The 12,411-nt window shown below is 35.8% G+C and overlaps 1 protein-coding gene across 9 annotated transcripts in view; it reads left to right on the top strand.

The window, feature by feature from the left end:
* HMCN1 (hemicentin 1) overlaps window positions 1–12,411 on the top strand; it is a 514,108-nt gene that overhangs the window by 393,226 nt on the left and 108,471 nt on the right. For all 9 annotated transcript variants that reach the window (XM_063794515.1, XM_054673722.2, XM_514061.8 and 6 more), the window contains 4 exons: window positions 3,088–3,238; window positions 4,775–4,969; window positions 7,751–7,864; window positions 10,817–11,004. In XM_063794515.1, the coding sequence (XP_063650585.1) occupies window positions 3,088–3,238; window positions 4,775–4,969; window positions 7,751–7,864; window positions 10,817–11,004 (648 nt within the window). The remainder of the gene's footprint in view (window positions 1–3,087; window positions 3,239–4,774; window positions 4,970–7,750; window positions 7,865–10,816; window positions 11,005–12,411) is intronic.

The following is a 12,411-nucleotide window of genomic DNA, read 5'->3' as shown; positions in this document are numbered from 1 at the left end:
TCAGATTTCAGATGGATTTTGCAATATTGGCAGCTAGAAAAAAAGTCATCTTATAAAATAAGCAAGTTTCATCTGGAAGCCATTGCAAAAGGGAAAATATAGAATTCCCACCATGCTCTGTTTATAGTTTCTTTTCTGACTACAAGCACACTTCATAGTACAATATCAATTCTTTATGAGTTTACTTGGAAACAAATAATCCCTTTCTCCTTTGAAATATTTTAATCTTTTCTAAAGTTGTTTCATTCCTTATAGTTACCACATATGCTCACATGTACATGAACACATACACACACTAAAAACTGGGTAAAGACTAAAAGTGCACAGGAAATGAGGCGTTTTTGTCTTATTTTTGAAAATTTCATTATAAGTTGTTAAATTGCAGCTTCAAGTTCAGGCTTTGAAATTGACCCAATTATGATGCTTTACACTGCTAGGTGTTTTAGGGTTTGCAATTGGTCTCCTAGAATGTGAACAAAAACGTACTATTTTAAAATTTATTTTCCATATTCATTCTCCTGTTATTTCAGTCTTCAGATGAGCAACACTAAAGTGAAGTAGTGTTTTCAAGAAAAGAAACACAAAACATATTGACAGACATTAAAAACTGGACAAAGTATTGGCCACAATAAGTTTTGATAGAATCTTGAGTTTTATTTATTCATACCCTGAAGTTTTTCTTTTAGCAAAAAAAGTTAAATTATGCTACTTTTATATAAGTGATACAATGTTAATAATGATTAATTGCATTCTGAATTATTTGTTGAACATCTACTATTTGTCAGACACTGTTTTAAATGCAGGGAATACAGCTGTGAAAGAAACAGACACAAATTTCTACTCATGTGAAGTTTAGGAAGGCAAAACTAAACCAAACCAATAAGACATAATGTGTCAGGTGGGGCAGGTATCATGGAGAAAACTCAATATGAGAGAAGGAAACCAAGGGTGGAGAGTGTGATTTCTTACTTAGGGAAGACCTCACTGATAAGGTGACATTTAAACAGAAACCCAAAGTGAAGGAAGCAGACATAAAATAATAGAGGGCAAAATATTCCAAAGTAAAGAGCACAGCAAGGGCAAAGGCCCTGAGGCATTTGGGCTGAAGTGCAGTGACAGATGGGAACAGAAAATGTGAGCAGAAGACTAATGGAGAGCCAGACTATGCTGCCCCTTGTGCCAGTTGGCCTTTATTCTGACGGAAAGCTGACTGGGAAATTTTGAACACAAGAATGACATGACACAATCTGACTTAAGGTTTTAAGCAGATTGCATTTCTTTCTGTACTTGGAGAATAAAGAAAAGGTCCAGCTATGAAGTTATTGCAATGGTTATGGCAATTGCATCTCCACCAAAAGGGCAATGGTTGTTGCTTGGACCAAGGTGGTAGCAGGAGGTGTGGGATGTGTAGGAAGGAGATCAAATATAGGTTCAAGATAAGTGAGAGTAAATAGAGAAGAGGTCTAAGGATTAAGCCTCAGGGTACTCCTGTATTTAAAGGTTGGGGAGCAGGGAGCGTAGTGTCCCAAAAGATAAGTGAAAAAGGTACTTCAAAATGAACACAAGTTAAACTCTGTTAAATGATACTGATCAGGTAAAATAAGTACTTAGAAGTTACCAGCATGAATGTCATTGGTGACCTTGGCAAAGAATTTTTGATCAAGAAGAAACAGTGAAAGTCTGATTGGAACATATCAAGAAATGATGGAAGGAAAAAACTGAAGGAAAGTAATTGGAGTCCACAAGTATAGAAAATATTTTTAAGTCATTTGGCAACAAATGTAGAAATGTAGAGGTGGGCTGCAGCAAGAGAGGTTTTTGTTTTTGTTTTTTTAGGTTGAAATCATCCAGTGGAAAGAAATAAGTTAATGATGATGTAGGTGAGAGAAACACAGTTGCTGGAGGGATGCCCTTGACCAGCAAATTCTCAGAATGGGCAGAAACTGATTTTAACCAGTTAGGGTTTTGCCAGGGGAGTAAAATAAAGGGAGAGGAGGCAAAAGAGTTGAGAGTTTTATACAAGAAACAATTATCATGACAGATCTTCTCTGGGTAAGAAGGGAATAGAAGTCAGGAGGAGACTGAGTGGCAGTGAAAATATTGCAAGGTCAATGGATTGTGGGGCTCCCATGGGATGAAAAAAAAAACACTTAAAATTAGTAATAATAGAAAACTAGGAAGTGATAGTCACCAAATGAGAGCTTGAAACTGAGATTATGAAGGAGCATAGTTATTGGTAATTATAAGGTCTAGGTATGACTCCTATTTAGTGGATGAGAAAGGGTGAGGGACAAGAAAATTAAAAGAAGGAGATCAAGGAGCTAAGAGAACACAGCATTGGATGATTATCTTTGTGGGCATTGAAATCACCAAGAGTTATGAGAAGAGTATCATTAGAAGGAATGATAGTGAGCCCGGAGCTAAAATTTTCAATGAATGAGGGGGAATTTAGTATAAATGAAAATGTTGAGAAGATGGGAAATATTCTATTAGCTATAGGCAACGTTACTGATAAAACACCATAATACGAATATATGTAAGTTAATATCCTATTTTATAGTAATAATTTCAATAAAACATCATAATATAAATATCTTTAGGTTAAAATTTTTTATTTATAAAGTAATGATGTTTCTGAATGAACAAAAGTAATTTAGATCAAATCAGATTATACTAATGTGCTCAATCTTTCATAAAGAAATTCTAACATTTTCTACAAAATTATAAAAGACATGCTTTTTAAATATTACATGAGATCAGTGAAAAAAATTTTTCCAACATGAATAAATTAATATGGTAACTAAGAACACATATTTATCATAAAAATGTATAAATGCATCATGCACAAATGCCTCGTACAAATGTAAACTGTAACAGCAGCAATTTCAATAAATAAAAATTTGATTAGTCAAAAACAATGAGTTTAATCAAAGTAAATCAATTATTTTGATTAAACTATTGTCATGAATGTTTTGCATACAATTTTATTTTCATTTATTTAAAAAATCACAGAAACTATCAACTGCATGGCCTCTTAGAGGATTCATTATAGCACTTAATGCTAACATTGTTATAATTGAATCACAGCCCCTTAAATCCGATGATCATGTTAATATTGCTGCGAATGGACACACACTTCAAATAAAGGAGGCTCAAATATCAGACACCGGACGATATACTTGTGTAGCATCTAACATTGCAGGTGAAGATGAGTTGGATTTTGATGTGAATATTCAAGGTAATACTAATTGCTTATTGTATATAATGTAATTTATATGATCTTTCAAAGTAAAAGAAAAGAGATTTGACTTATTTTAAACAGTGTTTTTTTCTGTTGACAATAATATAAATTCATGATTGAAAATTTAGACTCGAGAATTAAAGAAGGAAATAATCCCATCATTCAGGATTGCCTCTGTTATTTTTATGTGTTTCCTTCTGATATTTTAAAATGTATACTTCTACAAAGTTGAGGTCACACAATATAGATTTCTCTGTTGCATTAGCATTCCCTTAACTTTATATCATGAAGTTTTAAAAACAGCATTTACATGAAAGGCAGGAAAGTAGTACAGTACAGAATTCAGAGTAATAAAAAATTACCTGTCCACTACTGGGCATATTATCTGGGTGATGAAATAATGTGTACACCAAACCCCCAAAACATGCAATTTACTCATGTAACAAACCAGCACATGTACCCCATAAACATAAAATGAAAGTTGGAATAAATAAATAAATAAATGTAAAAATAAAAACAAGCAAACAACATAACAAAACAGACTTGGAATTGAATGATGATTATGGCTTTTAAAAGCTTTGTGACTTAGTAAAGTTACCTAAATTTTAAGATTGTTTCCTCATTTGTAACATGACTGTCTTGTAGAATTGCAGTGAATACTAAATGAGATAAAGTATATAAAGCTCCTAGCAAAATGATTGAGAAATGATACCTGCCATTATTGTTGTTTATATTGTTACTCTTGATGTTGCTAACTATTCGACATGATTTTTAATAATTATGTCTGTTTCACCAGTTGAATATCCAAAAAATATTTATTTAACCAGACTTCTATTGTTGAATGTCTGGGTTGTTTCTAAGCTTTCACCACTCATAAATAATGCTACACTGAACATCTTTATACATAAAACTTTGGTACATCTTTGATTTTTCATAATTTTCTAAGGGTGGAAATTTTAGGTTAAATGTACTTTTTTCTGTGATAAATTTTATGTTATGCACTCTTTTAATGCTTTTGATGTGCAGGCAAATTGCCTTTCATAAAGTTCATACTTGTCCCCAGAAAAGTATGAAAATGTCCTATTATTTTTGTTAATGGAATTTTTAATCCTGATTGCATAATTTCTTTAGCCTTCTTAGTAAGCCAAATCACTGTGAAATGCTCTCAATTGAACCAGTATTTTTTAATGGTTTCTCAAAATTAGTCTTTCCTGCTGTGTATCATTTAGCAATGCTCCTTCCTGAGAGTGAGCCCCTTTATTGTCTAAGTGCCAGAGCCCTTTAACGGGGAGAGCAAAGCATAAACACAGCATTCTGAGCCTCATATTTCTTGTTCTTCCACTTGACAACCAGCTCCGACTTTCGTCTACTACTTTTTTGGCTAAGGGCTAGAGTTGGTGGTGGCGTCAGTACTTGAAATTATTTCCACATTGTCTAATCTATTGCTTTTACAAATCACTCTGGTGAAAACACAGCCAAGATCTTTGTTTAAGCATTTATATGTGACCAACATTTAATGCCTTTCCTCCATAGTTCCTCCAAGTTTTCAGAAACTCTGGGAAATAGGAAACATGCTAGATACCGGCAGGAATGGTGAAGCCAAAGATGTGATCATCAACAATCCCATTTCTCTTTACTGTGAGACAAATGCTGCTCCCCCTCCTACACTGACATGGTACAAAGATGGCCACCCTCTGACCTCAAGTGATAAAGTATTGATTTTGCCAGGTAAAGATTGATACCAACAGGGTGAAAAGCTGACTCTCTGCCAAATGTGTTTCCTCTCATGTATTAGACGAATTGAATTGGTTGGGTCTCTGGCTAAGTAATTTAACTGGCAGTTAGACTGCTGAATGCCACTGGCATCCACGTAGCTTCAATCTAGAAGAGTCTTGCTTGAGAATTAGACAATAGGAGAAAATAGCTTAGTAAACTTTTCAGATCTACTACGCATCACTCTATCAACACAAAGTCCTTTGGCTTCCTTGTGCCTCCATTTCTCTTTTAGTGCAATAAGATAATCAGTTTGGTTTATATATATTATTAACATAAATGCTAATATATATTTACAGATCATTACTGCTCAGTTTATTAAATGCACTTATCATAAATAGGGAAGATTATTAGTTTCAAATATTTAAATTGTTATCTGGTTTATTGATTGCAAAGATGTTTAAACTGTTATGGAATAATATTTTCAAGGCTTCTATTTAATTTTAACAAGCATTCAGATATACAGGGCTTAAGCAATGGGGAAAGGATTCCCTATTTAATAAATGGTGCTGGGAAAACTGGCTAGCCATATGTAGAAAGCTGAAACTGGATCCCTTCCTTACACCTTATACAAAAATCAATTCAAGATGGATTAAAGATTTAAACGTTAGACCTAAAACCATAAAAACCCTAGAAGAAAACCTAGGCATTACCATTCAGGACATAGGCGTGGGCAAGGACTTCATGTCTAAAACACCAAAAGCAATGGCAACAAAAGCCAAAATTGACAAATGAGATCTAATTAAACTAAAGAGCTTCTGCACAGCAAAAGAAACTACCATCAGAGTGAATAGGCAACCTACAACATGGGAGAAAATTTTCGCAACCTACTCATCTGACAAAGGGCTAATATCCAGAATCTACAGTGAACTCAAACAAATTTACAAGAAAAAAACAAACATCCCCATCAAAAAGTGGGCGAAGGACATGAACAGGCACTTCTCAAAAGAAGACATTTATGCAGCCAAAAAACACATGAAAAAATGCTCATCATCACTGGCCATCAGAGAAATGCAAATCAAAACCACTATGAGATATCATCTCACCCCAGTTAGAATGGCAATCATTAAAAAGTCAGGAAACAACAGGTGCTGGAGAGGATGTGGAGAAATAGGAACACTTTTACACTGTTGGTGGGACTGTAAACTAGTTCAACCATTGTGGAAGTCAGTGTGGCGATTCCTCAGGGATCTAGAACTAGAAATACCATTTGACCCAGCCATCCCATTACTGGGTATATACCCAAATGACTATAAATCATGCTGCTATAAAGACACATGCACACGTATGTTTATTGCGGCATTATTCACAATAGCAAAGACTTGGAACCAAGCCAAATGTCCAACAATGATAGACTGGATTAAGAAAATGTGGCACATATACACCATGGAATACTATGCAGCCATAAAAAATGATGAGTTCATATCCTTTGTAGGGACATGGATGAAATTGGAAACCATCATTCTCAGTAAACTATCGCAAGAACAAAAAACCAAACACCGCATATTCTCACTCATAGGTGGGAATTGAACAATGAGATCACATGGACACAGGAAAGGGAATATCATACTCTGGGGACTGTGGTGGGGAGGGGGGAGGGGGGAGGGATAGCATTGGGAGATATACCTAATGCTAGATGACGAGTTAGTGGGTGCAGCGCACCAGCATGGCACATGTATACGTATGTAACTAACCTGCACAATGTGCACATGTACCCTAAAACTTAAAGTATAAAAAAAAAAAAAAAAAAAGAAACAGATATACAGGGCTTATCAAAATTCATCAGATTGTACACTTAAGGTCAGTGCAGTAAGTAATTGAATGTAAATTTGACCCCAATTAAATAAAAGAGTATCCTGAAAATAAAAATGAAAAGAGACTAAGTAGATAGGGTAACTCTGTCTAATATGTGATCCTAAATTAGATCTGGGTTTGGGGAAAATGGCTATAAAAAAACATTATTGCAACAATAATGAAATTTGATTATGGACTGTGGATTCAATAGTAGTTTTGTTTTGATTTTAAATTTTCTGTTTTTAATCATTGTAACACGGTTATATAAGGGATTATCCTTGTTATGAAATATGGATTTATGAGTATTTTAGGGGTGAAAGGGCACCATGTCTCCAACTTACTCTTCAATGGTTCAGAAAAAGATTATATACATATGGCAGAGAGAGATAAGGCAAATGGAGTGAAATATAAATAATTAGTGAACATGAGTAAAAGTCTTTATATAATTATTGCAACTTTTCTCTAAATTTGAAATTATATCTACATGATGTTTAAAAATATACAGCTATCCTCATAAGAATGTATGTAAAATAGTACACTTTATACTTTTACATCCTTGGATATTGCTTTCTCAAACAAGTACTTGCAGCAAATGGTGTAAACTTCTATTAAAAGTGTTCAAAACTATAAAAGCAAGGAGTCACTATATAGTAACATTCCCTAGGAAATATGATGAAGCACATAGAGTAGCAGTCCCCCTTCTAGGAAAATCTACATGAGCTATTCATTTCTCAGGAGTTCCGATTCATATGTTGGCTCACTTTTTAATAATGCAGTGTTTGTTGTAAAAGTGGTATCTGAGATTAAAACTGAACCATTGGATGAAACAGGAACCTTGAAAGAAAATGTAAGGCAGTCATTAGACCTGAAAATTTGTATCTGTTTATGGCTTGTGTTCACTCTAAGATTAGAGGAGTAAACATAGTGGGATATTATTTTCAGGAGGGCGAGTGTTGCAGATTCCTCGGGCTAAAGTAGAAGATGCTGGGAGATACACATGTGTGGCTGTGAATGAGGCTGGAGAAGATTCCCTTCAGTATGATGTCCGTGTACTCGGTGAGTTTTTCTTTTGTTTATTGTTCATTCTTTTATTGAAAAGTATTTTTGAGGAACTAATGTTTGCAGGATGTTACACTAAGCGCTTTTGAGACTATAAAGATAACCAGAAACTGATAGTTCTCCCAAGGAGGTAATTATCTTCTACAAATTGACAGCACATTAGTCAGGACTCTTGAAGTATTAAGAAACAAACTGACTTAAATGAAAACAAACAAAAAAAAGAATTCATTGACTTATGAATCAGAAAAGTCCCAAAATAGAGCTGGCTACAGTCATGTCTGACTTCTGTGGTTCAAATGAGGTCAACCAGACTTTACCTCTCTCGACTCTGCTTTTCTTTATTAATGTCACTCTCAGGGAGGGGGATCCCCTTGGATAGCAAGGTGGCCTCTAGCAGCTCTAGGCTTGCATCCTCCTAGTTCCACATTCAGATGAAAGTTTTTTCTCCTAGTATTTACAATTGAAGCCCTAGAATTGAATTTCCGTGGTTTTAATTGGCCAAGTGTGAATCACGTATCCATCCAGAGCCAATCACAGACAGCAAGAGGTTGCAATGTTCTAATTGATAAGGTCTAGTTCATATGTCCAACCTTGAACCAAATCACCATCTGAATGCATGAACAGAGAGTTGAAGAAGTATTTTTCCTGTAAGGGAAAAGATAAGTGACATAACAATTAACATAGATTTTAAAGTTCATGAGAGAGTTACAAGGAAAAGAGATGAGATGACAATTAAAAAATCAATGCTGACATTGTCAAGGACAGTGAAGGAATATCTTGGACCACCTGGCTTAACTTGACCTTGTCAGGTTCACAACTACGCCATATGTCCTGCCTGAGATCAGGTTCGAACCCCAGCTCTAGTTGTGTTTAGCAGCTCTCTCATCAGCAGCTCTCTCACACTAGCTCTCTTACACTGTCCCCCTTTATCTTGGCTTTTTGCTCTGCCTCTGTGGCTCCTCTCAGCAGCTGGCTCCCATGCATAGCTCTATGGCTGGCCTGCAAGGCCAGCTCTCTCTTGCAGTGTTAGCAGCTTAACTCTTTCTCTCTGGGGACGAGCTGGTTCCTGCCTGCCTTAAAGGAGCCTGGCTCTCCCTTACAGTGGTCAGTAGTATTACTCTCTCTCTCTGGGCACACGCAAGCCATGTCAAGCCATGCTATGCCATGCCAAACTGAGCCCCGTGCACAGTGTCGCAGAGCAGTTATACCTTCTACAGACAATAGTGGCTCAGAGCCAAGTATGAACTTACACAAACAGGTTATATAACAAGTAGAGTTGTGTGCCTGCGCATCAATCCCACTGAGTCATGCAGGCCTGGATGTCTGCCTCTGCCTATTCCTTGACCAAACACATCCATGTACCTTACAGACCTAAATTTGGAAAGAGTTTAATTTAGGGTGAGTAGAAGGAGTTGATAATATAGGTAGGGAAAGACTGCGATTCAGTGAAATTGAAATGAAACTATGGGATTGGATGGTCAAGGGTAGATGTTCATGCCTCAGGCTGTTATTTTCAATTAGGAAGTCTGCAAGCAAGTTGGAGATGAGTTTAGAAGGTGGAACAAAGCAAGAAAATTAACTGGTCCCCAAATTCTGAGTTAGGGCTGTTTCATGTCTGCTGCTCACCTCCCAGGTGCAGGGAGGGCCACTGAGAACAATTCTGAGTGGTGTAACCCACTAGTAGGGTGTGGCAGCTGGAGCAGGTGGAAGCAAAGAGCTGAGGTGGCAGCCTCTGCATGTCAGTGCCTGAATCTCCTAGCCCTCCTAATGCTTCAGCCCTTGATTGGTTTTCTTGATGTTGGGTGGTGATAGTCTCATTTAATCTAAAACTCAAGTTTATTATTTAGTAATCTGCAGTTCAAATTATACATTTTATATTATCTGAAGTATAATAAAATCAATCACGTAGCTTTGAATGTGAAAGTACGCATTCAAAATAACATTGAAATTCTATTGTGTGCTTTGTGGCATTGAGTATTTTCTTTACAAACTTTCAGTTTAGTTGTTGGAAACCCAGATACCACAAGATAGCATCTACATCAACTTGCAGTCTTTACTGATTGCTAAAGATAAGGTATATTTTTAAAGTGGGGGGAAAATAAGCTTTCAAAACAAAAATGATTATTTTAAAAATCAATTTCTACATTTACCAAAGCAGTCAACATGTGTTCCTAGTTCATTTAACATTTTCATTTTTAAAATTCTATGGGTAACGTGATTTTTCATAACTAATGTGTAGCTGGATTCTATAGTATTGTTTTCAACAAGAATGAACACATGTAGAAAAATCTAGAGTGGGACTTCTCAAACTTTACATACGTAAAGATCACCTGAAGAGCTTGTTAAGACACAGATTTATTGGCCCCTTCTCAGAGATGCCTATTGAAATTAGTTGGGGCCCAAGAATTTGCATTTTTAACCAAGCTCGCAGATGATGCTGATGCTGATACCACTGGTGCTGAGGCTGGGAAACACACTTTGAATCACCCAGGCAATTCCATTCCAAATAAGGCCAAATCTGAACATTTCAATTACACTTTAAAAGGTGTAATTTTTCTGTCCCCTCTGGATGACCATATAGACTTAAATATCTATTTATACAGATGCTTCTTATATGTCTGCTTGAAAACTCAGAAGGCATAGTGGGAGGGGCTGAGAGAGAAGTAAAAGATATATTGGAGAAGAATTGAGATTGGGCTAAAGGGGAGTGATACTATCTGAGGGATTAGTCTAGCATAAGTGAAGAGAGGGAAGAGAATAAAGCCAAATTCAAATACTGTTTTCACCACCCCAATTTATTAGTATAAAATGTTACCTGGGGATCATAGTTTCTCCTTCAAGTTTTGCTTCTCTATTATTATCCCAAAGTTTTTAAAGCTGTCAGAAAATTAGCATGATTTAGAAAAGACTGTTGCCCGTTTTTCTCCCTTTGTTGCAATCCTTTGTTAGTGCCGCCAATTATCAAGGGAGCAAATAGTGATCTCCCCGAAGAGGTCACCGTGCTGGTGAACAAGAGTGCACTGATAGAGTGTTTATCCAGTGGCAGCCCAGCACCAAGGAATTCCTGGCAGAAAGATGGACAGCCCTTGCTAGAAGATGACCATCATAAATTTCTATCTAATGGACGAATTCTGCAGGTAAAAGTAAAGATCTAATTTTAAAAGAGCTATTTGACTTTGTACTTTGTAATAATTGTTTTTGACTTTTAAAAATAATTTTTATTAGCTTGTAAATATTATGTTTGTAAAAATAACCAACCATCAAAGGTATATAAAATAAAATTCTTCTTCCTCATTCTATTCCCACTACCAGAGGTTACCACTGTTGATAGTTTTGTGTGGATTTTTCCAGAAATGTCCTACACACACATACACACACACCTCAATTGACTACAATATGGCCTTTGTGATAAAAATTGTATTATAAAGAAATCATTATTGCAGTCCTTTCCATTATATATTTCTGTTGGTAAAATTCTAAATGGTAGGAAGTTCCCTATATATTTAAATTTGTATGTAGGCAAAAGGGTGATAATAATAAAAATTATGAAAATCACATACATATCCTGGATTGTTGTTTACCAATGGTGTGTCCATATTCTTCTTTTCACATGTCCTGAAAGAAAGGCACTTGTAGAAATAATACCAATTCTTTTGTTAGGATACAATTTGATAAATTACTTCTTGAGCAAAATAAATAATATTCTATTGGCTCAAGAATCCAAGCATAACCTTCAGTGTATCCAACATAGGACATATCTCATGGAATTCCTTATTCAAAAGAGAATGAGGTTTATTACTTATAAATAACCTTAAATTTTCAAAGTATCTTCTAAATATTGTGACTATTTCTATGTGATAATCATATAACCTCTACCAAAATACTTCAATGGTTCTGTGTCCAAGTCCAAAAGATATATAGTTGGATAGAAATTTCTATGTAATAAAATGAAGAAAACATAATTGTTATATTAGCTGCATAAAACAAACCACTCCAAAACTTAATGACTTGAAACAGTAAGCATTTATTTAGCTCACAAGCCTGCTGGTTTGCTAGATGATTCTTCCGGATGTGGCCTTGGCTGGGATCGCGCACATATCTGGGGCCTAAGTTGCAATAAACTGTGATGATTCCTCCCCAAGTGATCTCTACCCTCCAGCAGGCTAACCCTGGCTTCCTCACATGGTGCTGGCAGGGTTCCAAAAGCGTGAGCACGAGTGAACAGGCTTCAGTTTTGAAATGGCAGTCACTTCCATCACGCTCTGTTGACCAAAGCCAGTCACAAGACCAACACAAATTCTACTTCCTGATGGGAGGGGTGTCAAAGTCACAATGCCAGAGGCAGAGAGAGAGAAATGGGAGAATAATTTGGGACACTTTTTTTCTAGTCAACATACCACAAATATGTATAGAATTACCTCTCCTGATTAAAAATCTTAGTAAATATTTATTTGATTTACCTAATAAAAGCTAGCACCAGCACTAGTATGTACAACATTTTTTTCTATCTGGTATTAAATAGAAATAATATATATTATTTATTC

This window comes from Pan troglodytes, chromosome 1 (assembly GCF_028858775.2).
Source record: "Pan troglodytes isolate AG18354 chromosome 1, NHGRI_mPanTro3-v2.0_pri, whole genome shotgun sequence".
NCBI lineage: Eukaryota > Metazoa > Chordata > Mammalia > Primates > Hominidae > Pan > Pan troglodytes.
This window is presented reverse-complemented; position numbering and strand designations above follow the sequence as displayed.